This window comes from Neltuma alba, unplaced genomic scaffold (genome assembly GCF_004799145.2).
Source record: "Neltuma alba isolate B1F8T4 unplaced genomic scaffold, ASM479914v2 tig00013698_pilon, whole genome shotgun sequence".
In the NCBI taxonomy this organism is placed as follows: Eukaryota; Viridiplantae; Streptophyta; class Magnoliopsida; order Fabales; family Fabaceae; genus Neltuma; species Neltuma alba.
In genome coordinates this window covers 10,028-36,851 of record NW_021637861.1, presented here as the reverse complement: position 1 = coordinate 36,851, position 26,824 = coordinate 10,028, and the positions used below count along the sequence as shown (strand labels likewise).

The following is a 26,824-nucleotide window of genomic DNA, read 5'->3' as shown; positions in this document are numbered from 1 at the left end:
TTAAAAAAAAAAGTTAATAAAGAAGGTCTTAAAGGACACGCAATGCACAGGAGGAGGGGGAAGGGAGAGAAGAAGAACTCGAGAACATGAGCGGTTTCCGTTTGAAGGAAGCAAAGAACACGTGGTGGAATAAGTGAATACAAAACGAGAGAGGCGTGAATCAATTAATAAAGTAATATCGCGGGGGCACAGTGGACTTGTTGGCCAAACCAACCAGCAATAATTCAAAAAAAAATAAAAATAAATAAAGGTTACGGGTTGGACTTGGACAACTGCAATTTAGGAGGCAAGAAAGGGAAAGCCAAACAAACCCCACCCCCACGTATTCCTCGTGCTTCAATTCCCCCGCCAAAATAAATTAAAAAATAAAAATAAAAAAACCCCCCACTCGTTTCCAAAACCCTTCCCATTATTTTTGTTAATTTAAGATAATTCTCCCTCCCGCTGGCCCATTATATTTACCAGATTCCTTCGTTGGAAACACAAACACTTCTCTCTCTCCGTCGTTCCTGTTTGTCAACTTCAAATTCAAACGCTCTCGTGCCTCATCGACCTTTTGATTTCTTCAATTCTCTGAGCAACGACCCTCCTGTTGTCTCTTTCTCAGCACTAATCGCCTGTTTTCTCGGTCAATTTGGTGCCAAATGTCGAGCTCCTCGGATTTTCCCGGCCCGAAGCCGGCCACGTCGCCGGAGAAGCCTTCTTTCTCCCAGACTTGCAGTCTGCTGAGTCAGTACCTGAAGGAGAAGGGAAGCTTTGGTGATCTTGCCCTTGGGATGACGCGGGGCACCCAAGCAATCGGTATGATTCCATTCTCTCTATTTCCCCATTTTATGTCGCTTGTACTCTTTCTGTTTGGTTCCTCGGAAAAGAGAGTTTTATAGAAAAAGTTTTGGATTTTGAATGATCTTCATGTTTACTTATTCCTTGCTCCCTGGTTCGTCCAAAACGATGGGCAGAAATTCTAGTGAGAGAGCAGACAGTTTGTGTCTCTTGCCTCTCTCTGCATGCTTCCGTTTTCCTGGTTTATTGCTCCCCCGTTCCCAGACATGGACCTCTGTTTCGAGTTTCACTCTGTAATCTTTGTATTTCATCAAACAAGTGTGCGATCTAGTTTTTCGCTTATCACGGCGCAAGCCTTTTTCTCCGCGCGCGACCACGCTGATTATTGTGTTATGCATACTCATGAATATAAAATCACACGCCGAAATCTTGCACAAGTTACCCGTCATTTCTTGAGATATAATTTTGACCAAATGTTTAGGATTCTTATTCTGTGGTTTCAGTTTAAGAAGCTTGCAGCATATTGGTCAAAAACATGCTTGATACCTCATAAATGGTTGGTTTCTCATCAATGTTTTCTTGTCCAAAACTTTCACAGGGTCAACTGAAGCATCTTGTCAGACTGCGACGACCATGGACTTATTTCCACCTAAGGAAAACACACAGGATTTACCCTCTAATTCCAGGTATCTTACATTTTCCGTACATATTGTTCTCATGAATTTTGTATGGGAAATTGCCAGTACCTTGATCGATGATCTCTCCCATGATTTGCAGTGTTCCTAAGCCAGTGACTAAGGATCCTAAAGCTCCACAACTGACCATCTTTTATGGCGGACAAGTAATTGTTTTCGATGATTTTCCGGCCGAGAAAGCCAAGGAGATCATGTCTTTTGCCAGCAAAGGAAACACCCAAAGCCAGAACCCCTCTGTTTACACTTTTGCTCAGAGCGCACCTTCGTTTCCTGCTAATTTGGCCAGAACCTCCGCTGATCCGAGCGCTTCAATCACTCCTCATCCTCAACCACCGTCCAGACCTGTTACTTGTGGTATGATCTTTTTATCAATATTTTGTTTAAACCTTGAAAAGATTTATGTTTCGTGGATGATTTGTTTCTGATCATCGTTTTCCTCTCTTTGCAGATCTACCTATTATGCGTAACGCATCGCTTCACCGGTTCTTGGAGAAGAGAAAGGATAGGTAAGCAATCAGGATAATCGTAAATAATATGCATAACTCTAATGAGCAACATCAGTTAGAGTCATTTGTTGAAGATTGATGACGTTGATCTGGGTCAAATGTTTGATGATGTTGTGTTTTATCTTGTGTTTTCCAGAATTGCTGCCAAAGCACCATATCAAGGAAGCAAGCCCACAGTGGGTCCTAGCAAGCCAGTGGAGTCAATGCCGTGGCTGGGCGTAGCTGCTAAATCACCACAAAACTGAGCATTCCGGCTTCATAATTTTGACTATTTTTGTTGTACACTTTAGAATATCTTTGATGGGCTTTTGTGCAAGCCCACTGCTTGTTATACTACTGACTTGGGCTCAGCTGGGCCGTTTTATAGATCTAACTATTGGATTGCATTAATTAGCTGTTTTATACTTTTTTTAATTAGAAATTAGATTTTATGGTTACTTGTAATGAAATACTCGGGTTTAAAAGTTGTTTTTCATTGTTCTCATTTCATGTTTTTCCTCATCGTTTCGACTAACATAAGCCTCTTCCAGTCGTCTCCTCGTGTCCTTCGCCCCTGAAAAAAAAATTGAACACATTTTAATAAACAATTTTTCCAGAAGGAAAAGAATACGAAAGGCAAAAGGAAAAATTGTTTCACTGCGTTGTTAAAAAATTGAGTAAATGCTCTTATTTTCAATTCACTCCTACATTATAAGTTTGATTTCTTTTCTAATCATTACATGACTTTGAGACGTTGGGTTTTTTAAGTTCTTTTTATTTAAAATGTTAGTTCTTCTCTCCCTTTTTCTTATTTTAATTTGAACTTCAAATCTTTTTTTACAACCAAAAAAAATCGTTTGAACTAATACAGGGTCTGGTTAAAAAAATATCTGTCATATTGTCTATGCGGTCTATTATGGTGGGAAAAGAGTCCAGTTCCTTCTGGTGATCGCAGGCTTGTAGTATTCCTTTGATTGAGGAGTGAATTGTTTCAATTGCTGAAACAAGTGTCAAATTTATAAAGCGGCTTTTTCCTTATGAACAATGTTCAGAATAAAAACGCATCAGTGACACGCTGATTTTTTTTTTGGGGGGGGGGGGGGAGTGAAAAATGTAGAAGCAGAGATGTGTATGAATCCTGAATTGCAAATTAATTTGCAGACAACTTGGTTTCTCCAAACTCAGGATTCACACTGCTTCATTAGAAGCAACATAAACTTGCTTTCAAAATAAACATGGCTTAAGGACACCGGAGCGTTTTTTTTTTTTTCCTTCAAAGTTTTAATCGTTTTTTTAACTTGAAAGCTTGTTTTATCATTGGGTCATTGTTCATAAATAAAGGGAAATCTAAAAATGATAAGTTAATTTCATTAATTAGGTATCCAGCTTAACTAATTTCATTTCTTTTCGATACCTCCTCTTTATCTTTGTTGAATCCTTTCACTATAATTTAGTATATAATTGTGGCTGATCTCAACTAACCCTATGATTGGTACTGAGGAAATTGGAAAGAAAGAGAGGGAAAGAGAAAATTTTAACGAACTTAATTTTAAAAAGTTTAAAAAACAGGGTTATAAAATTTTGATAAAAAGAATATATAAGATAAAAGAGCAAGCAAAATTAACTTAAGGTTTTGAACCCAACTTCTTCAATTTTTTAAATTAAATTTATTAAGATTTTCTCCTCCCTTCCTTTTCTTCTCTCCTGTTTTCCTCGTACCAAACAGACTCCAAAGAATTTGAGGGGAACACACCGTCTCAGAAGGTGAGTAGAAGTTTCCCTGAATTCATGATCATAAAAAATATTCCGCAGCTTAGCTCTTCCGTTCCGTTCAAGGCTTTTGAAGTTCCTTTTTTCCTTTTTTAAATACATCTGTCTGAACAGTGACGGGCTATCCCATTTTCATTTGATGTGGAAACGAAGAACTAGTGGACGATGTAGTTATTTTTGTACAAATGAGGGCCAAGCCCCAAAAATAAAGACTAGTCTAGGTGGACCATGTTGCTTAGGGCAATATTACGAGGAAATGACCAGGAAAAAAAATAAATAGCCCGGAGAAAGCTGATCCTTGGGTTTGGATCCTCAACTGAGGCTCAATCCAATGGTAACAGGGTTTGGATCCCTTTTTTTTTTGCAGGCCCAAACAACTGAGATTATGATTCAACGGTGTTAGAATGAAGATCTTCATTTAATTTTAAAAAATAAAATAAAATAAAATTGTTTCATATAGTATCAATCAAATATATTGCTCTTACTTTGTCAAGTGGTTACCATATGTTTTTTTCCCTTTCATGAAGCTCCCAAAAAATGGAGTGGGCTGTATTTGTATTTTTGTGTTGCAATTTTTAGTCAGATTTTGAAGTGATGCAGATATGCTGAGAACCTTCAACCTCAGGTTACAGAATCCCTTCTTCGAGAGATCTTTTCCTGGCTTTTATCCCCCCCAAGTACTGGTCCTCTTGAAGGATGCGTTTTGGATTTTCTGTTGCGCACCATTTATATATAAGACGGGTACAAGGAAATTGGCGGTGCTTGTGACTCTCGTTCCATATTGAAACATTTAAACCATCATTCTTTCCGTGAAGTGGTGGTTTAATTATATTAAAGTTCTTAAGCGATTTCTTTTTATTTTATCAGCTTCAAATGTATGTGAATCTGTCATGTCTTTCCCTTACATACATCAGGAAAGTAACTGGGCCGCAAAAGGAGTTAATTCAAACCATGACAAAGAGAACTCAATCAGATTTTCAAAATGTTATATGGAGCTGGAATTTTGATTCTTTTCATATTTACTTTGAGACTCCAAATGTTCCCTGGTGGCCATAGAGTTCATGATTTTCTAGTGTTTTCTGTTGAAGCACTTTGTCTTTTTAAAGTATAACCTATGGTACAAATGTGACCACTGTTTTTAGAAGTTTCTGAAATCAGTTTACTGCATAAAACAACTTTTTCCCTTCTTTATCTTCTTTATAATGGTTAATATTTTTTTCTTTTTTCTTTTTGGCCAAAGGTTAATATTGTTTTGAAAACCTATAATTTGAACACATATTTGGTTCCATTATCGGTCCTAGACACATGACATGATGATTGATAAGCTTCAATTTCATGGTTATCTAGGCTGTGCAGAAGAAGGCCGTGAACATAATGGTGAATCTTCTGAGAAGCATCCTCAATATACCACCCTATATGGTGGCCATCTTGCTCCAGAGGCGACGCTTATTGCCATTGTTATGTTCTGATAATTTTCGCTCTGCCAGTCTTTATTTTCTTCTCATCTTTCTATAACTCGGAGAATCAAAACACAAGAAACAGAACAGAAAATGGAAAGAAACATAAAGGAAAGGGAATCACTTCTAATGATTTTCCTCTTCACTCAGCGTCCTCCACTACCTATAGATATTTCCGGTGCTTTGCTCTCTGGTCTCCCTTGCCCATCTGGTTGAAGAGTTTTGTGGCTCCAGATTTTTAAAACATCTGCACATATTTTCTTGTGATGCCTATTCAAGTTTACTGAGATATAATGCAGACTTGGGGGGTAAAAACTATACTGTATTTTTTTAATTCAATGGGGTTTTCTTATTTAATTGAGTGAGATGTGCCTTTTTCCCTGCTCCTTCATGATGAAGTATGCTTTCTCACAAGAAGACAGAGCAGAAACAACCATGGAGGACCACACAAAGGAAGACTTCCTCACACTCTTGATTTTGACCCATTAGCATTTGAGGCCGGGAATTAGAACAGGATATTAATTTAAGGTTTTTAATTATCAAAATAATACCAAGTAGAATGTGCATCTTGATAATAATTAACGAGCCCTATATACTAGTAACTCATTGATTTTTTTTTTAATTTAAAAGTTCCATTTACTATTTTGGAACGAGCCCATCAATTCATATAGAGTAAGCTGCTTTTTTGAGTTTTCAATTTAACTTCTTCATTTTTCATTCCAAAAAAAAAAAAATCTCACACAGACCCGTGGAAAAGAAACATGAACACTTCCACGTTTTAGGAGAAATATGCAACAAATAACAATAAAGTTAGAAAAAAGGCAATTTAAAAGTAACTTTATTGATGAGCTGAATAGTCACTAAGCTGCTTGTTGAGTTATTGAGCTAATCCTAGTTTGGTATTAAAACCGTGCAGCGAATAAAAATAAAGACTCATGAAAGATGGTGAACAATAGTTGTACTTAAAAGTATTCAACTTGAACAACTTTATTCCTTTTCTTTAATGGCAAAAGCTTGAGTTTTCTATTTAAGGGAAAAAAATTGATCTCATGAGACAGAAAAAGTGGTATTTAGTTATTTAAACAGCCTTCCAAATTTCATAAATAGCATTATAATCGCCAAAAAAAAGTGGTATTTAGTTATTTAAACAGCCTTATAGCACCAAATTTCATAAATAGTATTATAATCGCCAAACTACTGCGCCACTTTTTATCCAGCTAGGGCACTCAAATCACCATATCAACATGGCAGGAAAATTCACTCAGTAAAATAAATAGATTTAATGGATACCATGGTTTCTTTACGGATTACGAAGTAAATAGGAGGTTACCTCGTGGTGTGCACAGAGCAGTGTGGGTGTGCACAGGCACAAATTTTTTTTTTTTTTAAAAAGGAGTTGGTCATTCCAACATCCTAAGTAAAAAAACCAAAAAGATCTTGATGAGAAAGTAAAAGGGTGTGCATTTTGTGCATCTCTAGCTGCTACAGTTTTATATTGTGTGTCAATAAAAGGAAAATTACTGACAGGTCCCACAGAAAGTAATTTATTCATCTAAGGTCCCACGAAATGTTAAAATCACTGACAGGTCCCAAGGGACCTCAGAGTAATATTTTCGATTTGTAAAATGACATTACTGCTCCTCATATTCCAGATTCACATTTGGTCTGTCATTGCGATTTACAACCTCAGCAGCGACTATTAACAACCGAATGAGAGGGCATTAACAACCTAAGCAGTATCCGTTAACAACTTACTTTATAGAATCATATAACCTCCATATAAGAGTAAATTATAACCAAATAGTATAATACAACAACTTTAACACTAAAATGGGAAGCTTTTTGATATCATTAAGAATTTTAACTAAAACCAATAAAATTATAGTAATATTTTAATGCGAAATCCATTTACAACCTCAGCAGCGACTATTAACAACCGAATGAAAGGGCATTAACAACCTAAACAGTATCCGTTAACAACTTACTTTATAGAATTATATAACTTCTAACTATAACTAACTAAATTATAACTAAATAGTCTTATGCGGAGGTTATATAATTCTATATAAGATTAACTAACAACTATATAAGATTAACTTTAAGACTATTTAGTTATAATTTAGTTAGTTATAGCTAGAAGTTATATAATTCTATAAAATAAGTTATTAACGGATATTGCTTAGGTTGTTAATGCCCTCTCATTCGGTTGTTAATAGTCGCTGCTGAGGTTGTAAATGGATCTTCGCATTAAAATATTACTATAATCCTATTGGGTTTAGTTAAAATTCTTAATGATATCAAAAAGCTTCCCATTTTAGTGTTAAAGTTGTTGTATTATATTATTTGGTTATAATTTACTCTTATGCGGAGGTTATATAATTCTATAAAGTAAGTTGTTAACGGATACTGCTTAGGTTGTTAATGCCCTCTCATTCGGTTGTTAATAGTTGCTGCTGAGGTTGTAAATGGATCTTCGTATTAAAATATTACTATAATCCTATTAGATTTAGTTAAAATTCTTAATGATATCAAAAAGCTTTTCATTTTAGTGTTAAAGTTGTTGTATTATACTATTTGGTTATAATTTACTCTTATGCGGAGGTTATATAATTCTATAAAGTAAGTTGTTAACGGATACTGCTTAGGTTGTTAATGCCCTCTCATTCGGTTGTTAATAGTCGCTGCTGAGGTTGTAAATGGATCTTTGCATTAAAATATTATTATAATCTTATTGGTTTTAGTTAAAATTTTTAATGATATCAAAAAGCTTCCCATTTTAGTGTTAAAGTTGTTGTATTATACTATTTGGTTATAATTTACTCTTATATGGAGGTTATATGATTCTATAAAGTAAGTTGTTAACGGATACTGCTTAGGTTGTTAATGCCCTCTCATTCGGTTGTTAATAGTCGCTGCTGAGGTTGTAAATCGCAATGACAGACCAAATGTGAATCTGGAATATAAGTGGCAGTAATGTCATTTTACAAATCAAAAATATTACTCTGAGGTCCCTTGGGACTTGTCAGTGATTTTGACATTTCGTGAGACCTTAGATGAATAAATTGCTTTCTGTGGGACCTGTCAGTAATTTTCCCGTCAATAAATAGAATTATATGAAAAACTTACAAAATCAGTTGAATTAATAAATTTTCATGACATCTGTCATATCCGCTCTCTCATCCTATGTGTAATAGAATATTTTTAGGAATACGTGTCTTCAGTTACAAGATACTAGCCCATTTAAAACTTTTAGTATTAATATTTTTTCATTTGTCTTTGTTAATTGTTAGCTAGTCTCACTAGTTACCCGCAATCTCCCTTACTCTCTGTTAAATTATATAGTTTTAAACATTATTTTTTATTCTTAATATAAGAGTTAAATATTCAATTTGGTTTTAGATATAAGGTGCTGATTCATTTTGTCTTTTATATTTATCTATTTTCTTCAAAATACATGTTAAATGATTTTCATCAAAGGGCAGTTTCAACACATGATTAAAAGGAGTAATTTAGAAAAAATAATACTTATTTATTATAAATAATTAACTTAACTAATTTTTTTAATATCTGTAAATTAGTTATTTAGTTTTTATATTAAGAACAAGAGGTATTATTTATTATCTTGCAACTAAATTTAATCATCTTTTAGATCTATATAATGTAATTATTTGTATCTTATAAAAAGAATGGGAAATAATACATATATATAGCAACAAATAACCAAACACATAGAAAGCTGCAATATTCATTGTTAATAATGGTATGCTGAAAATCTAAACAACGTACAGACAAACGAGTCAATTTAAATTGCCCGTTAGTGAGGGAAGAGGTAGCTATGAAAGTGATGGAAGTAGAAATAAATGTGAGCAAGCGGGGGAGGGGGTAGATGCCCCTAAAAAAATTATACTATGGCAAACGAAAGGAAAAAAAAAAGCTGTGAATAATATATAAAAGTATATGTATATGTCGGAGCTCTCACGCTGTTTTTTTTTTTTTTAACAAAAATCTAGGTGAGCTGGGTTTTAAAACTCAGTCACTTCAAATTCAAAAAATACTTATAAAGATATTTATATATCCTCATAGATTCTAACTCAGTCTTCTAAATTATAAACTGACTTCTTACTGCCTCAACTAATTTTTTTTTAATTAAATTTGTATTCTCTCTTTCTTTACACCCAGATTTGTCTTCATCACTGGTTAGTGGATTCCCCATCTCACCCCACTTTCTTGCTTTCACCAATCTGACCCCACCCATCACTTCCCCCTTTCATCAAACCTCTTTCCATCCATCTTCAACCTTCTGTCCTCCATTTTACATGCTCTTATTTATTGTGTTCCACCGCCTCTCTCATAACACAGCTTTAATTTCTCATGTTTAAAACTGTTTAAGATACCAGAATTCAAGTTTTTTTAATGATTTCGGTGTAGGTTTCTGAAGTGCTCGGACAGAAGATGAATTACTCACTCATTTGCATGCGCTCTGTACTGGATTAAAGGAAATCCAGTTTAAAAGTGTCTCTTCAAATCTAGCTGAGTTATGAATAAAAACCTATGTTTTTATAGCTGAATTAATTTCTCTATCTTCAGAAACAAGTCAGCATACGCAGGCTCCTCCACTTCCTAAAGTCCTATCATGGTGTCATCTTTGGATTATTACACAGTTGATAATTTATGGTGATTAAGCTTTGATAGAAAAGACGGAGTAAGTAGAAGAAAACACAGGAACAGAACAAAGATCCGTGAAACTCAGAACTCAGGTTCACAGGTTTCCGCAGTTGGATAACTTGAAAAAAATCTCAACTATCATTCTCAATACATCAGAATCTATATTATTTCTTCCGATCAAAAATTCGTTTGGGTTACCATCAATCCGTCTCAATTCTCATAAGGACGATGATAATTTACTAGTATAGTCGTATTTTATGTACTAAGAAGGTCACAGTAGCATCATTAGTATCTGGTTTATCTTCCAAAGGCAGACGCAGATATATACATATATATATATATTTATATATATATCAAACGTCAAAGAGCCAGAATCCCAGTTGAGAATATTTGGTCCCTTTCATATGGCGAGCTCGACAAATCCACGGACCTTGATGCTTCTGACCTACACTGCTCTTTCCTCTCATCCGTTATTATCTGTGTTGAACGACACTCTGGGCTACAAAAAGCTTTCTCTCCTCTGTAAACAAACATGACCATAACAGTCAAAACCATAATCAAGCAATCTGAATTGATACATGGAACATGCTTGTTTTTTAAGGTTAATTTGTCGAAGGATTTTAGCAAGATGAGTACCTGTACATGTAGATGTCTTTGCCGTCGAGTTTCTTTCCGCACAGATGACATGAATTGAGGAAATCTGAGGTGGGATAAGACCGTTCTGTTTCACATACGCTTTCTGGGTTAGTTCTTTTGGGATTACATGCGTTGGGTTTGATATTTTCATTAAATCCATTTCTCAAATTCTCGCCTTCGCCGTAGTAAACCCTAGTGAAGGGCTTGTCGGGTAGATGACAAGTCACGCATGTATAATCCTCCAAGCTCCCCAATTCCATTTCATTAACGCCCCTGTGAAACCCGTCTGGGTTCTTGATGGACCGAACCGGGATGGGCTCCGATCGGGTCAAACCCGGACTGCAGACGGCGGATTTCGGCAAAATTTCCCTCCCGGCTCCGCCGGACTTATGGAGAGCCACCACAATACCAAGACCAACACCGCCAAGATCGTAACTTTTCAACCCCCGGGGCGAGTGCATCTTGAAGCTCATATCCAACGGACCTCTTGGGCTCCCGGAAGTGTCCATGAGCGCGGCGGCGCGGGCGCCGGAGATCAGCAGCTCAGACAACTTGCCGATCATCGGACGAGGTCTGTTGCCCAACATACTGGGAATTTAGCAGAGGAGGGTGTGAGAACTAAGATTATGAAGAGAGGTGGGATTGTGAGGCGTCTTTATAAGAGCAGGGAGGTGTTCAATAGAATTGGAGTGGGTGGACTAAGCCCCTGGTTTTTTGTTTGGAATTATGCGGAGGAATAAAGTAAGGATTGCTAGCGAAACAGCCAACAATTAATTTTTTAAATCAGAGTTTAGAGAGTTGATTAAATGAGATTAATAAAATAATGGCGTGATTATATGAATTGGGATTAAGTATTAATTAGGAGTTAAAGGGAAAGCAGGGGGTGTGATTAATTTTTGTGGGGGAGGAGGGGGTCGTAGTCAGTGTGGGACCCGGAGGCTTAAACCACGATTGAGACAGAATGTGGGGATCAGAGCCGTTGGGAGGAGGAAAAAGAAAGATTCCGAGAAGCGAGGACCGCTGGATAGAGGAACACTTGTACAGTGGAGGGAGAGAGGGACAATGATTATGGGAAGCAGAGAGCCCACTGAAACGGAAAGAGAAGCCCCGCGTTTTGGCAGCGAATGCGACGCGTTCGACCTCATGCTCGGCCCCCCCAGTTTCCTGTATTTTATCAGCGTCCTTTTCTCGCCAAATTACTTCTTTACCCCTCTCTTTTGTGCCCTCCATAAATTATTAGTATATATTCTCATTATTACACACTGTTACATTTCCCTTCTTTTCTTTTTCTTTTTCTTTTTCTTCTTTTCGGAAATTGCGACTCGCCTTTTCTGATTGCAGAGTTGGAATTCCCTTTTTCAAACTGTCAAACATATCACTGGTATTTGTCCTCATGAAAAGCATTCCAACCTTTTCATAAACACATAATTAATTTTTATATTTTTAATGTTATGTATTTGATACCGAGAAGACAGATTTAGGGAGTGTTTGGCAAAACCAAAACCACGGTTTTAAAATCATTTTTCTGGAAAACGAGGTAACCTCCTCCACATATTTACTTCGTAATCCGTAAAAGCACTTCTGAAACCATGGTTTGGCTTATATCCAAACACCCCCTTAATGGGTACTCCATCTGTTCCTTTTTACAATATATGCTTAACTGAGTCACTCAGATTTAAAAATTAGTTAATACTACTATTAGTTAAGTGTCTTGTTATTTTACAATTAATAGTTTGATCCATACTGACATTACTCCACGCTCTAATAGTGAAGGGCATTTAGGGGAAAAAAAAACTTAATACATACTTCATTGTTCTCATAAGATGTCTTGTGCTTTGAAACATAAAAAGCTTTAAACAAATATATTTTATAAGAGATGGGGCTAATAGTAAGTATTTGATTAGAACCGACCTAGACGAGCATAAATGGCAAAGAATATTGCTTATTGGATTTTCAAACTGTGTGTAATGAGCGAACCTAACAGAGGAGCGTTTATCGTTAAAAAAACAGATTTTGAAATGTTATTGTTTTTATCTACAAATGAATTCGGTTTTATCAAACAAAAATAACCAACCACTCCTTAGAACTTCTGTGAGAGAAATTTATAAACGCCCAGCTAAAGAGCTGAAAGGCTGTGATAGAATAAACCTGCTTGCTGTTCAAAGCTGTGCAATGATCTTATCAATGATAATTCTCCATTTGCCTCTTGTTGTGAGGAGGAAATGGGATTTCAAATGCAGGAGATAGATAGGAGAATTTTCCTATTGCATTCTTTAATCATTTATTGATTTGTGAGAAAACTTAACCAATATTTTATATTATGAACATGATTTCTCTGCTCTTTTGTTTTTTTGGTCACCAACTGATTACTTTTGAATTACATCAACAGCGACTTGTGCGATAAAATCAGAGTGTACCTTGATTTGCAAACATATTTAATTGGGGAAAAAATTACTGGATCACAAATAAAAATTCTTACGAAAATACGTTGTTATTTATAAATTAAGTATAATCCAACATATTGAAATGTAAGAAACAGTCTTAATTCAAAATATAATAAATTTTTAAATTCATTGCGTGTGATTTTTCCTGTTTAATTGGCGCAAGAATGTTTTGTTTAAGGAGGGGACAAAAAACAAAAGGCGAGAATGGTTAAAAAGTGCTCATCATCAAGTCAAGTGGTCCGATAACATGAAGAAGGGCAGAGTTACAGTCAAACCAGGAGGTAATATACTAATAATATCCAGAGCAACAACAACTGAATGTGTCATATCCTCTTCAGCAATCCGGTCCAAAAAAAAAAAATCTTCTTCAGCAACAGTTCGGCACTTCCAATTCATACAATTATATATAAACGACATGGATCACAAACTACACATACGAGAATCCTTCTCCTTCATACGACATGTTTCCCTCCTAGGAAGTAGAAGCAGAAACAACGGGACTAACACTACTCCTCCAATCATAAATATAAGATCCTTATATATATTAGTACAAGAGTTTTATATTTAGAATCGAATGAGTATTTTCGATTCCCAGTGAAAACGTACCTTTCAAATCTCAGATTATAATTAATATCCTGTATGTGTCCCATAAAAAAAATGCTTAATTATCAAGCAAAACTTTAAGTAGCCTTAAAAGAATTCCATCTGGCGCACATCTGAGTAACAATGTATGTATCCTATTTCTTCAAAACGCGTGAGCCGGGTGATAAAGAAAATGAGGTGGTGTCCTCGAAATGATTTTAGTTGGTAAAAGGAAACCAGTGAGAGAGAGGTGAGAGAAATTAAAGGGGTGAGGGATAAATATGACAATTAGGAGAGGGAGGAATATGAATTATGAGGTTGATGCATAAAAGCAACACCCACACGGTGGTCCCTGGTGGGAAAAGATGGTTTGAAAACCGGGCATGAGGGAGCGGGACCCGGGCCCACGTGGGTTCTTACAGGTGTCCGCATCTCACTGGATATCATCGACAACCAAGGGCCCCGATGCGACTCCTCAGTCCTCACTCCTCGGTATGGCCCAGCGGAATTCAATTATTGTTAGGAAAAATTACGTAAAAAAATTGGAAATTGTAATATTCTATTTAGAAATTTAGAAAATTTAAGAGGTTAAAATTTTAGGACAAAAAGTGGTGTTTAATCTGATTTTTTATAAATATAGTTAAATGTTTAAAATGTTTTTGCATGAGATTTTTTTTTTAAAATTATTAAATTTGTCATTATTAATATATTTCTTATCATTAGTTGTTTAACATTTGTCATTACTAACTTACACCTTATTAATAAATAACTTATTACTGTCATTATATTTTTTGTTATTTGCTCTTTTATATTTGTTATTACTAATTCATAATTTATAAATAAACTTTTTGATATAAGAACATTTTTATTATTTTTCTATATTTACAAAATACCATTTAGAAATATATTTTTTCTTGAGATTTTGACATGCTTAAATTCAAATATTACAATTTTCAATTTTTTGTGTTGTTTTTTCTTGAAAAAATCACAAAAAAAACTACATATAAAGACCTGTTTATAGAAATTATTATCAAAACTCATACTAATATTATCATAAGCTTTTTTTTTTAGCAGTTTTTTTTTTTTTTTACGATTTTCCCTTTTTCCTTCTTATATTATTATTATTAGTACTATTCTTTTTCCTTTGGCTTGTAGCGGCAAATGCGAGGCTGTCCGAAAGCGATGTGGCTTTTGTCTCTCTTCTCAACCTAGTCCCGTTGCCGCTGAATACAATACTACTTCATTATTGTTATTTTATCGTCAACAAATTAGACAATTTAATAGTAAACCTACCCTTTCACCAAAAAAAAAAAAAGTAAACCTACCATCGTCCTCCTTTAATAATTCATTCCTGTCATTTTCTATATGCCGTTCATGTATTATCTTCCACTTTATGTATCAATTATCATGACTTCTATAATTCATATTGTTTGCACGGTAATAATCATCTCTTTAGCAATAGTCTATGATCTGCTGAATAGTTATTTTTTTATTACAGATGAAGAGAACTTCAATTACTTTCAATATATATATATATATATATATATATATTGTCTTGACTTAAGGTGAAGAAACTCCCTTTCACAAGAATTAAAGTTACATTTAGTTTTTTTTTTTAATGTTAATTGAAATACAAGAAGCGTATTATTTGTTAATAGTTAATGCCACTTCATATTCTTAATATAAAACATAATTAGCTATTTTAAAAAATTGACAGAGTTTAGAAAGATTAAAAAAATAAAAAAATTATTTTAAAATATTAGATATATTTATCATTTTTCTCCAAATTAATTAGCTTGACTTGTAAACTAACATATAATAAAATGATATATATAAGTATTTTAGAAAGATTATATAATATATGCTGTAATTAAATAATTTATGTAGTTTTTTTATTTTACTAAATTAATCAATTATATCTTATATGTTGTATAACATGTATAAGTGATGGTGATGTGGCACCAACTACAGGAATTTGATTCAAGGACACGGAATGTAGGAGGAAGGCAAGTTCAACATCTATATTTTCTTGGAATTTTTAATTTGATACCTATATAATTTTTTTCACAATTAAATTCTTTGTGTACTATGTAAGCGTAGTTAATTCTTGTAATTCTGTTTTGTTAATACTTTAATTAACTTCTGGGTAGAGGTTAACAGTACTAATAAAATAAAATAAATAATCAATATATATATCAAAGTAAAAATTAATGAAAAGTATATGTACTCTCATAGTGGCATTCGCACTAGAATGAAACACATCAGATTTAACTGTGTCAATTTCTTTTTTACTTTTTATAGAAAAAAAAAAAACAGAGAAGTGCACACGATTTAACATTTTGTGCAAAATGCTATAAAGAATGGTAGAATCTATTGAAGCCGGGGTGGGATCAAGTTCTTGTATATAAATCAAGAACACCCACATACATCAGGCCGTGTTGCCAATTTTTTGTTAGTTAACCAAAAAAAAGAGATTGAATTCAGGAACTCTGAACAATACAAACTACTAACATGTTTAATCTACCATGACACTGTGAGATCCGTTGATTTGTATGACTGTAGCTTTCATTTCACACCTCTTTTTTAACTCAGACAAAAAAATTAATAAACTAGAGCCGCACATTGCACCAGCCCCTCATAAAAATATAGAATATTGATATGATTTTAAAGCACGAACATTGTTGGATTTGGAAAAGTGCTTTGGAGTGTTCCGCCCCCCCGTATTAGACAAATCTGCTGAGCATCAGTGGCCATCCATGCAAGTTAATACCTCAAACTTAGAAGAGTATTTCTAAATTAATTGAAATTAAAAAGTAAATTATCCTGGCTTTGAATGAAATTCTGTTTCTTTTAAAACTCAGTGCATCATGACAGATTTAAATGAAGTAGAAAAATTTACAAATAGGAATATCCCAATTTTTTTTTTTAAAAAGCATTCGTTATTAAAAAAAACTATTAGAATGTCAATTGCTTTAGTTTTTGGGCAAGAAAATAAATAGTTAAACAATACCATTTTAATTTTATATATTCAGATAAAAGAAAAAAAATTATATCAAAATTTTTAATTATATATGATCATATTTTATAAATTTTACATAAATTTATAATTAAATAAAATTTGTTGTAATTAAATGCTGACTTTTCCCAACATCTTGTCAGGTTTTACCTCGTCAACGTCTTCTGTTGTATGGTGTACTCAATGGTCCCAATGCAGTCTTGTCTGAATTTATACTTGAGAAATAAATTTTAATTACTCTTTTTTTTTGGTGAATTAAATTTTAATTACTCTAACAACCTTAGAATGACACTAATATATTCAGGCCCAAAAAAAAAAAATGAATGAATGAAACAAACTAACATACGCACACTGGGGTAAAAATAAAAATTTTCATGAATATTAAAAAATAAAAAATAATTGATGCTAAAGTTCACTGAGCTCGGCTAGTGATCACCTATGATATGCTCAATAAATTATTTGATATCTTCACTAACCAGATAAATTATGTGTTGGAACTGCTCCAGGAATCCAACATCCACAAATAAATAAATAAGAAAAGTCCTGAGTGTGTGAATTTTAATATACTATTATCTCTGATCCTAATTATAAAAGCTAGTTAACTAATTTAAAGAGATTAAAAAAATAAATTAAATTAGATATTTGTAATAAATAGGTGCTGTGTTTCTTAAAATATCTTTATTAATCAAGTTTATTGGTTAGAACTATCATTATTAGAGGGACTATCTTGAAAAAAATACACAAATATAGAAAAAAATATATTGAGGTCTTATAATTATGATCAAAATAAAAATCAAATATGATCTTATATTAAAAATCGGAGATAGGACTACTTATATTCGAATGGTGGGATTGTTTTGTGGGTTAGAAACAACCTTTCAGAGTTCAACTGATGTGTTGATGCCAAGTGTTGCTTTCGCTCAGGGCATTGATATCTCCCAGACTCCCACTACTTTTTTTTTTCATGGCATTAAATTAAATATGCGAACACAAAAGTCGGAGGATATTATATGAAGTAAAAAGCAAACCAAATCTCATGAGATCCAAAGCCACAGAGACAGCAATAATTTTTTGTTTGTTTGGAATTATATTTCTTATTATTGTTGGGAATATAATAAAGCGACAAATTATTATAGGTTCATGATAAAAGCGTGGTCGTAGTTGAGCCTTGTCCTCATTTCATTGTTTATGTTATATTCGGCCTCATCACCGCACCACTTGCTATTTATTCAGTGACTCCTTTTCTTTTCTTTTTTTGATATACTACATTGTTTTATTTTCTATGGGCTCTCCCCCAAAAAAAACACCCACTTAACGACACCGACTTTGTATTGCACTTTTGATTGTGTGGGAAAATGTATACACTCCTCATCTGTGTGAGTTGAAAAATTGAGAAAGTGAAAACCTCTTATTAAAATTTTATTAGTGAGAACGATTCAAGCTGATTCATTTCAAGCCTTGTGCGAATCAAAATCCAGATTCTAGCTTTAATAAACAAACACGTTATTCTAATGCATAAGAACAAATCATGAATAGATTGACAATCTTCTAATCAGTATATTTTTCATTATTTCTTTGACTAATTCGCCTTGGAGTGACATTCATATGTATTCATGGTAATTTCCTTTTCTTTTCTTTTTTTTTGGTTAAAGAACTATTAACATCATTAACACACTCAACATTGAACCTAGTCAGCGTTTGCTTAATTCCTCAGTCGGGTAAACAGAGATATATTCGTATAAAATATAAAATTCATACGAAGGTATATATTATTTAAAAGTCATGCCAATGGCTTTCTAGTTGATCGATCAGAAATTAAAAAAAATTATATGTAATTTATTCGAAAAAGAACGATCAAAAGTTTTATTAATATTTTCCCCAGACAAGTATTTTTGAGCCAGTTTCCCCTCAAGAGTTGAGGACAAAAGATAGGAGGGAATAAATATGGGAGGCCAAGATGTGGTGGATGGGCCTCCAAATTAAAAACCATGCGACAAAATTCTAAAGTTTATTCTCACCCCAAACCGATGGCATCAACATTATTTTCGTATGTTCCCGAGTGGACCATCCTAACATTATTTTCTACTCTCTTGTGAATGCCCCCTTTTTTTTTTCTTTTTGGGTGAAGATTTGTGAACAGCTTTATTTCCGCAAATAATAAACACAAATACAACGTAATCCAATGTATCCCTTCCATGGCCCCTCTTGTCTCCCTTCCGCCGTCAAATATATCCCTCATTCCATTGTTTCATTGTTGCTTTTCCTGCATGAAATTTAAAAAAAAAAATTCAAAATTTCTTATTTTTGTAATAAGGCTTCTGTTAGGGCGTTGTCTGCTTTTCATATTCAAAATTTCCTATAGTTCAGTTGGTGACATGGTGCGAGTGAGGCTACCTTGGTATTTAAAATTAAACACCAGAATTGAAATTTCCCGATGCATCCTTCGGTTTCACAAGCCCAGCTCCCCTCTCCGCTCATCGTTGTAGATCTGAATGTTGGATTCATAGGCAACAGTTTTGTGGGCTTCAGGCCCAATAGTTAATCATCATATTTGCTCTTCACCCACACCTTCAGGGAAACGTACTGAAATTGGCCGTCAGCTTCGCTTCGTAACGCCCCTGTTTATGGAATCAGTTTCATCAAATCTCAATTATTTAAATTTAATATGGTTGGCCAGAATTTAATATTTAATTTTTTTCAAAAAATATTTTCTTTTTAATAGGTACTTATTTTTTTAAAAAAAAATTATTTAAAAATTATTAGCTGACAATTTTAAATTTAAACTATTAAAACAAATTTGAATGATCTACTGCAGTAATGAGAACTAAAAACTGGGCCCACTATGCGTGCCAACAGCGGTAGGAAGAAGGAGAGATAACTGATGATCTCAAGCTCTGCTATACCAGAGTTTAAAACCTGACATAGGGATAGCCAACGCATGAAATGACAGAAGCAAAATGCAGCTTAGGAGCGAGAGGCATCCTGCAGTATATAGGACATGAGCTTCCATTCGTTGAAAGGCACACTGCTAAAATCCCCCATCGAGAATGTTGCGAAATCGAAGTAAAACTGCATCGAGGGAGATATGTTAGGGCTGCACATGGGCAGGGCTGGGCAGGGCAAACCCCTTGCCCGATGCCCAGCCCGAAAGATGAGCGGGCTGCGTTTTGCAGCCCGCTGCCCGGCCCTGCCCAGTAGAAGCCCTAACCATTTTGGGCAGGGCAAGGATGGGCTGGGCAGGGCGGGCTTTTCTGCCCAGCATAATGACATTATGCCTTATATCATATGTAGAAAAAAAAATTCAATTATCGTGTTTTGAGACAAGTGAGAGGAAAAAGATTATCACGAATGAGTCTATCACTCATATATATATATATATATATAAAGCCTATGTAGTCTTGTTCTTCAACTTTCAATTTCTTATGGGGGGTAAAAATATATATTTAATAATTAGAACATTTAATAATCAAGCTAAATCAGTAGTTCAATTCCTTAGTTTATTCATATAGTTGGCAGATTCTTATAATCATGTGAAAGCACAAAATTTGAAAGGTGGTTTTATTTTTCTTTTTTTGTTTTAAAAAATTGGATGTAAGAGAAAAAGAAGGAAATTTGACTTGGAGTAATTTAGCATATTGAATCTTATATTTTGATATTTAGCTCTTTTATATAATTATAATTTTATATTCCTTTCATTTTTTCTAATTTTACCTAATTTTTTTGGCCAAAACAAAAGAGATAATTGCTTAAAATAATATTATCTTATATATATAATTATATATTTTTTCGGGCAGGGCCAAATGGGCAGGGCAGCATACCTTGCCCGTGGCCCTGCCATGCCCGTGAATCAGCCCAGCCCGAAGATGCCCATTTTTGCTTGGGCAGCTTTTTATCGGGCTGGACTGGGCGCTTTTCTTGCGGGCTCGGGCGGGCTTATTGGGCATGCGGGCCTCATGCACACCCCTACGTTACAGGATGTTTTTGGATATAAGAAAAAGAGATTAATAAATACAAGAATTAGTTTAACTTTTAATTTAGTTTTAAATATAATATCACAATTCACTTTATTTTTTACACTAGTTTGTTTTTTTAAGATATTTTTTATAATAGTTACACATGTTAAATATTTTATTAAATAGTACTCCTCCGGTCTTAATTATAAGACCCAATTGACTTATTTGAGGAGATTAAGGAAGTAAGTTAAGTTGGTTAGTTATAATAAATAAGTGTTGTCATTCCTAAAATATCCTTGCTAATTAAGTATATTGGCTAAAACTATCATTATTAGAAGGATTATCTTGAAAAAAATGCATAAATATAAGAGATAAAATGGATTGGGGTCTTATAATTAGGACCAAATAAAAAGTCAAATTGGGTCTTATAATAAGGACCGGAGGAGTAGTTCTAGTTAATATGCTTAATTAGTAAAAGTGTTTTAGATAAAACAACACTTATTGATTAAAAATAACTAATATAACTAATTTTCTTAATCTACTTAAATTATTTAACTAGCTCTTATATTAAAAAGACTGAGGATTGTAAAGTACTCCTCCAGTTCTAAATATAAAACCCTTATACTAGTATAAGGGTTTTATAAAGGGTCTTATATTTAGTACCGAAATAGTAATAATTTTCTAGATTAGTTTAAAATAAACGTTTCTCTGTGTTTTAGAGTCAAAACTCTCTTCATATATTTACCTGCTACTACATAAAATCACTGGTTCACAACTAATCTACATGGACACTAAGCAAGGAACAAAAAGCAAATCATACGGACCCTTAAGCTGAAAGCCACATAAGATGTTTGGTTGTCGAAGACAATAAACCCCTATAAGGGACTATAATTTAACTTAGGTACTGTTTGATATGAGAAAAATAAAAGGAAAAATTTTTTAATGAGCCCTATTTAAAAAATTAAAGAAGTGGCGTTTCAAAATTTTAATAAAGAGAAAAAATAATATAGAAGATTAATAAAAATTAGTTAAAAGTTTTTAACTAATTTTTAGTCGTGCTTACATGTTTTTTTTTCATAATTTTATTACATAAGAAGAATTTAAACTTTGAACCATTATCTACCCCCAGGATATCCCTATTACCCCGCCTAAATTAATGGACCATTATCTACGACACCACCTAAATTCATGGCTCATATGGTTGATTTCGGGAAAGGCGAATCCAATGGAATATGCGAAAATATATTCTAGTAGTCGCTGGACTATCTTTCTGCTGCCACTAATAACATTATTATTATTATCCATTTTTTTTCTGAAATTTCTTTGATACAATTATTTTACTATTACTTTCAGTTTTAATTATAAAACTTTATTTATAATTTATAAATAATATTTTATAATTAAAATTAAAGGTAACGTATGCCAACTTTGCTGAGTGGCGGACCCAAGGTTGCAAGGCAATGGGGTCACACACATGTGCAGGCACTGCATGTATACCTGAAAAGCATGGCGCGATGGGGTGGGTCACGAAACATGTCTTAGTGTCCGTTTGAATCAGCGATTAGAAAAACAGTTTATAAAAAAAGTAGCTTATGAAAAGTAAAGTTGGTAAAAGTTAAATTGGATAAGGTGAATTGTGTTTGGATTGAAATTCAGAAAAGTTAGTTTGCAAAAGTGAGATTGGTAAAAGCTTGTTTGGATTATAGTTGAGTAAAAGTAAGTTTGGCTGAAAAATTACCAAAATAGGTATGAGTTTTAATAAATAATGAAATATGATAAAAAATTGATTTCACATGATATAATGAAATTAAAATAATTTAATTTGAAGAAATCAAATTTAATGAGTGAATTAAATTTTAAAATTTTAAAGAAATAAAAAAATATTTTAAACATAAATTGAAACATAAAAAAAATTTGAGATAATATAATGAAGAAATGAAATTTAATGAGTGAATTAAAATTGAGAGAAATCGTTAAAAATATTTTAAGTATAAAGTGAAACATGATTAAAAAAAATGAAAAGAGAATAAATTTAAATTAATTTCATATGAATAAATAAAATTGATTAAGTGAATTAAATTCGAAAACATTAGAGAGATGGAAAAAAAAAAAGGCAAATAAAAGTTGGACCAAACGGTGACCACGAACGGATTGAGCTACTGCTGGGCGACCACGAACGGCGAGTGGGAGAAAAGGAACGAATGAGCTGGGGGTGAAAAGGAAAGCTGGACCGAGCTCTTGCGGAAGAAAAAGGCAGATGAGAGAGAAAAGCAAAGAATCTTTCTGACATTGCACAGCGGCTACGTGAGAAGCTCTTAGGGGGTGTTTGGATAGAAACCAAACCATGGTTTCAGAAGTGCTTTTACAGATTACGAAGTAAATATGTGGAGGAGGTTACCTCGTTTTGCGGAAAAGTGATTCTAAAACCTAGGTTTTGGTTTTGCCAAACACCCCCTTAATTGATAAGCTCCTTCAGTTAGCTTATTCCAATTGAGCGTCTAGGGAGCTTAAAATTATATAAGCTCAGTCAGTTTTAGATGCTGCCAAACAGGTCCATTGAACTTAAGCTATTTATTTTATAATTTTAGCGGGACCACAAGGTGTCGTGAGAAGAATGGTTGGGATGGCAAACATAAGGCGAGAACGGCCTGCAATTAAAGCATGACAATTGACACGAGAAATAACGATGCACATAAGTAGTGCCTTCCTTCTCTAAGAGAAATTATAATTAAATCCCACATAAAAGAAATAATTATCAAAAAATTTCAATAACAACCTTAACAGCTTCTAATGACAAGTTCTACAATGAGAATGACAACATCTGAAACTTATTTTTTTTTTTATTTTTCTTGTTTAGTACCTCCTAATAATTCTCCTCCTTTCCTATGAGTGGGACCCCCCGAACTGCTATCATAGAAAAGCCGCACTCACTCCGATTTTATACAGGAGCAGCAAAACCAATGACATGAATAAAAATATAATTAAAAAAAGACATAAAAATAAAAATGATGAGCGATAATGTTACGACTTTTATATACACGTATTATGGGTAGCCGGGTAGGGCGACCTTTTGGTAACCATTGATGGCTCTTCCCGTGCTATTACGCACGCGTCTTCAATGTCGCCCCGTGCCTGTCGCACCATGACGACTCGTCGGGTCATTACTTGTTTAAAGTTGACATTATTACTTCTTTTCTTTGGTCCATGTCTCCCATCTTATCCCCTCCTCTCATTCTAATTTATCCCTCTTTAAATTCCTATCAGTTCTGCTCTGCTCCTTTTTATCATCTCTTCACTTTACGCCGCAAGGCAAGTCATTCACTTTCCACGTTTTCTTTTTCCTCATGCGTCACTCTGAAGAATCATCCAAAACCAAAAAGACCCATTAGCTAATTACCCCACACATTCAAGCATCACATATAAATTCGTATTTCATTCATTCATTCAATGCATGACTACAGAAAAATTACAACAATTCTCTGAACAAACTTTACAGCCCTATTGTTAGACCGCTGCAACTGATTTTAATTATCTTCTCTGCACAAATTGTTCCAAAGAAGAAAAACAATACAACTTCCCAAACATTCGCGGGGGTTGGTCCTCCTAAAATTGACCAATCCTAGCTCCAGTTAATCCAGGGGCTCTTGTGAATGTTCCGGAAATCATAAAACTATCCGAAACTTAGTCGCTATCAGTTTGCTATACTCAATTTACTGCTTAAAAATTCCACAGGAATGAGTCGTCAATTAGCAACCCATAATCCATGTTTTCTTCCTCGTAATTCACACTCGGCATTTCTGGTATATAGAACTCACTGGCTAGATCGTCAAACCCCGCGAATATCCCGTATTCATTCGCGTAATTACCCGATCCGGTTGTCTTAAAAAGGTCCGGGACCGATTCTTTTAGTGTCATTTCACTGTCCGTTTGCAACGTCACCTCAGAAAGCGAGGGTGATGGAGATTCCACGGGCACAGCTGTCGCTTCAGAAAGTGAGCGAGACCGAGACTCCTCCTGCAATTGTCGGGGGGTCACGGGTTTGTCTGAGCGACCCGCCCCGGGCTCCGAATTGGCAAAACGGGCCGCGGCGGCTTGGATCTGAGCGGGGGACATAGACCTGCCCCCGGCGATTTCGGGGGATTATCGGGGAAATTAAAGTTACCGGAGCGGCCACGTAAGCAAAACATGGCGGCGTCAAAAGCGCGCGCCGCCTTCTCGGCGGAGTCATAAGATCCCAACCAGATCCTCTCCCTGCTGTTAGGTAGTCTAATTTCGGAAACCCACTTGCCCCACTTCCTCTTCCGAACACCTCTGAACTTAGAATCGCTTCGTTCCGTTGGCTCATCGGCGATCTGCTTCACCATTTCTTCCAGAACCCAAACGAAAAGCACAATAACAAAATAAAAATGTCAGTGTCCTTTTAGAAGGGTATAAATTGATTAGAATGAAGAGCTCGTATTGGAACGGAGGTATCTTTGTCGCGAATATTGGATGAGATTGATGAGAGCGTTTTTTCGGTGGAGGCTCAGAGTTTGTGGCTGCTCATATATACGTGTGGGGAGGCCTGAGCGTGTTCGTGCGCAAGCGAGTGAAAGGGTTTGACTACCTGCGACCAGTCAGTGAGGCGCGTTGAAGGTCCAGGTGGCAGCAGGCGGATGATGCTAGCAATGATGTCTAGTTACGCGTAGAAGATGACAATATTGGACCACGTTTGCCTTTTGATCCACGTGTGCTTACTCCTCCACTTTACCTTTTATCATATGATTATTTTACTATTAAATACTCTTCCAGTCCTTAATATAGGATCTAATTTTTGAGTTAATTTTGGTCATAAATATAAGACTTCTTTTTTATATTTATCAATTTTCTCTAAATTATTCCTATTGATACTCCCTCAACTATAATCAAATAGAAAAGAAAGAGGGGAGATTAAGAAAGATAATTATAGTGTTTTAGGAAAATGTGTCATTTTTCTTATAATTAACTAACTTACCTAACTTTTGTAATCTAATCAAATTAGTTAAATGAATCTTATGTTAAGAACCAGAAGAGTATTATTAGTCTGTTACTATTTATATTTTCTGTTGTATGACTTGCATTATGAGCTAATTATAATTGGTAATCCAGGCAAGTTGTACGCAGCCTCTCTCGTTCATGAACAAATTCATCCGAGATTAATTCATTTTTGCAAAGAGATTTTAATATCAAGTTCAATTGATTTAAACCAATTATTCAGTAGCCAAGTACGGAAGAACTTATTAATTAACATGGAGCATAGACTATTGCTTAGGCATATATAGATAAATTATCTTGGTGCATGTCGTTCGAATGTGATAAGTTAACATTCCACTAAGGTTTCGGGGCTGACACGCAAAAGATAGAAAAACAAGGAGAATAATTTGAAAACAAAATTTATGTCTGATTGTGCCTTGTTTTGAACATGTCCCACGCCTATATGTAAAGTTATAAAATTATCAATAGTAATTTTAGCACTTGCCACGGAAGAACTCAATGTTATCGGGTTTTTAAAATTTATTCTAAACAACTGACGTTGATACACGTCAAGAAGGACTAACGTCATATGTTATCTTAATTTTACTTTCAATTTAATTCTAAATATAAGATTTTAATCAATTTTGTTTTTTATATCTATTTATTTATTTTAAAGTAGATATTATAGTAGTCGCATATATTAAAAATTTCATCAAATGATACTTTTAGCTAATACTTATAATTAGCAAAGGTATTACATGAAAGATAATACATATTTATTACAAATAACTAACATGACAAACCTTCTTAATTTACTTAAATTAGCTAGCTATTATATTAAAGATCAAAGGTAGTATCATGATTTGTTATAATATGCTACCTCCGATCCTAATTATAAGAGTCAGTTGACTAATTTAAGGAGATTAAGAAAGTAAGTTGAGTTACTTATTTGTTCTAAATAAGTGTTGTCTTTCCTAAAATATTTTTGCTAATCAAGTGTATTAACTAGAACTATCATTGTTAGGAGGGTTATTTTGGAAAAAATGTATAAGTATGAAAGACAAAGTCGATTGGGATCTTATATTTATGACTAAAATAAAAGTCAAACTGGTCCTAATTACGTTTATAGACTATAAACAAGGTCTTATAATTATGTACGGAAGTAATTTTTTTTATACTAATGCTATATTGATTTATACTAACTCTAGTCCTGAATATAAGAACTAGTTAAAGATTCAATTTGATCTTAAATATAAAATCTCAATTCATACTATCTTCTGTATCTAGTTATTTTTCTCCAAAGTAGTCCTCAAGGTAATCACACATATTAAAAGGTGTTCTTTCTA

The 26,824-nt window shown here is 34.1% G+C and overlaps 3 protein-coding genes across 3 annotated transcripts; 1 reads left to right on the top strand and 2 right to left on the bottom strand.

The window, feature by feature from the left end:
* Positions 1–472: 472 nt before the first annotated feature.
* LOC114738852 (protein TIFY 10A-like) lies at positions 473–2,471 on the top strand. Its single transcript, XM_028926918.1, has 5 exons — positions 473–801; positions 1,382–1,469; positions 1,561–1,832; positions 1,927–1,984; positions 2,121–2,471. The coding sequence occupies exons 1-5, from the start codon at positions 645–647 to the stop codon at positions 2,227–2,229; spliced, it is 684 nt and encodes a 227-aa protein (XP_028782751.1). The 5' UTR covers positions 473–644; the 3' UTR covers positions 2,230–2,471.
* A 7,445-nt stretch (positions 2,472–9,916) lies between these two features.
* On the bottom strand, positions 9,917–11,128 carry LOC114738851 (FCS-Like Zinc finger 13). The gene is made up of 2 exons (XM_028926917.1): positions 10,492–11,128; positions 9,917–10,375 (listed from the first exon to the last, which is right to left on the bottom strand). Exons 1-2 carry the CDS (start codon positions 11,076–11,078, stop codon positions 10,216–10,218), a joined length of 747 nt encoding a protein of 248 aa, XP_028782750.1. The 5' UTR covers positions 11,079–11,128; the 3' UTR covers positions 9,917–10,215.
* Positions 11,129–23,935: 12,807 nt separating this feature from the next.
* LOC114738856 (ethylene-responsive transcription factor ERF017-like) lies at positions 23,936–24,931 on the bottom strand. The gene is given in 2 exon segments (XM_028926923.1): positions 23,936–24,619; positions 24,622–24,931. Coding segments are annotated over 2 exon segments (645 nt in total). The 5' UTR covers positions 24,851–24,931; the 3' UTR covers positions 23,936–24,203.
* Between the last annotated feature and the right edge of the window lie 1,893 nt (positions 24,932–26,824).

Excerpts from the sequence above, each read along its gene's own strand:
- LOC114738852 (XM_028926918.1), top strand. The coding sequence starts at position 645 with ATGTCGAGCTCCTCGGATTTTCCCGGCCCGAAGCCGGCCACGTCGCCG. Across the intron at positions 802-1,381 it reads GCGGGGCACCCAAGCAATCG|GGTCAACTGAAGCATCTTGT; the intron begins GTATGATTCCAT and ends AAACTTTCACAG. Across the intron at positions 1,470-1,560 it reads GATTTACCCTCTAATTCCAG|TGTTCCTAAGCCAGTGACTA; the intron begins GTATCTTACATT and ends CATGATTTGCAG.
- LOC114738851 (XM_028926917.1), bottom strand. The coding sequence starts at position 11,078 with ATGTTGGGCAACAGACCTCGTCCGATGATCGGCAAGTTGTCTGAGCTG. Across the intron at positions 10,376-10,491 it reads AAAGACATCTACATGTACAG|AGGAGAGAAAGCTTTTTGTA; the intron begins GTACTCATCTTG and ends GTTTGTTTACAG.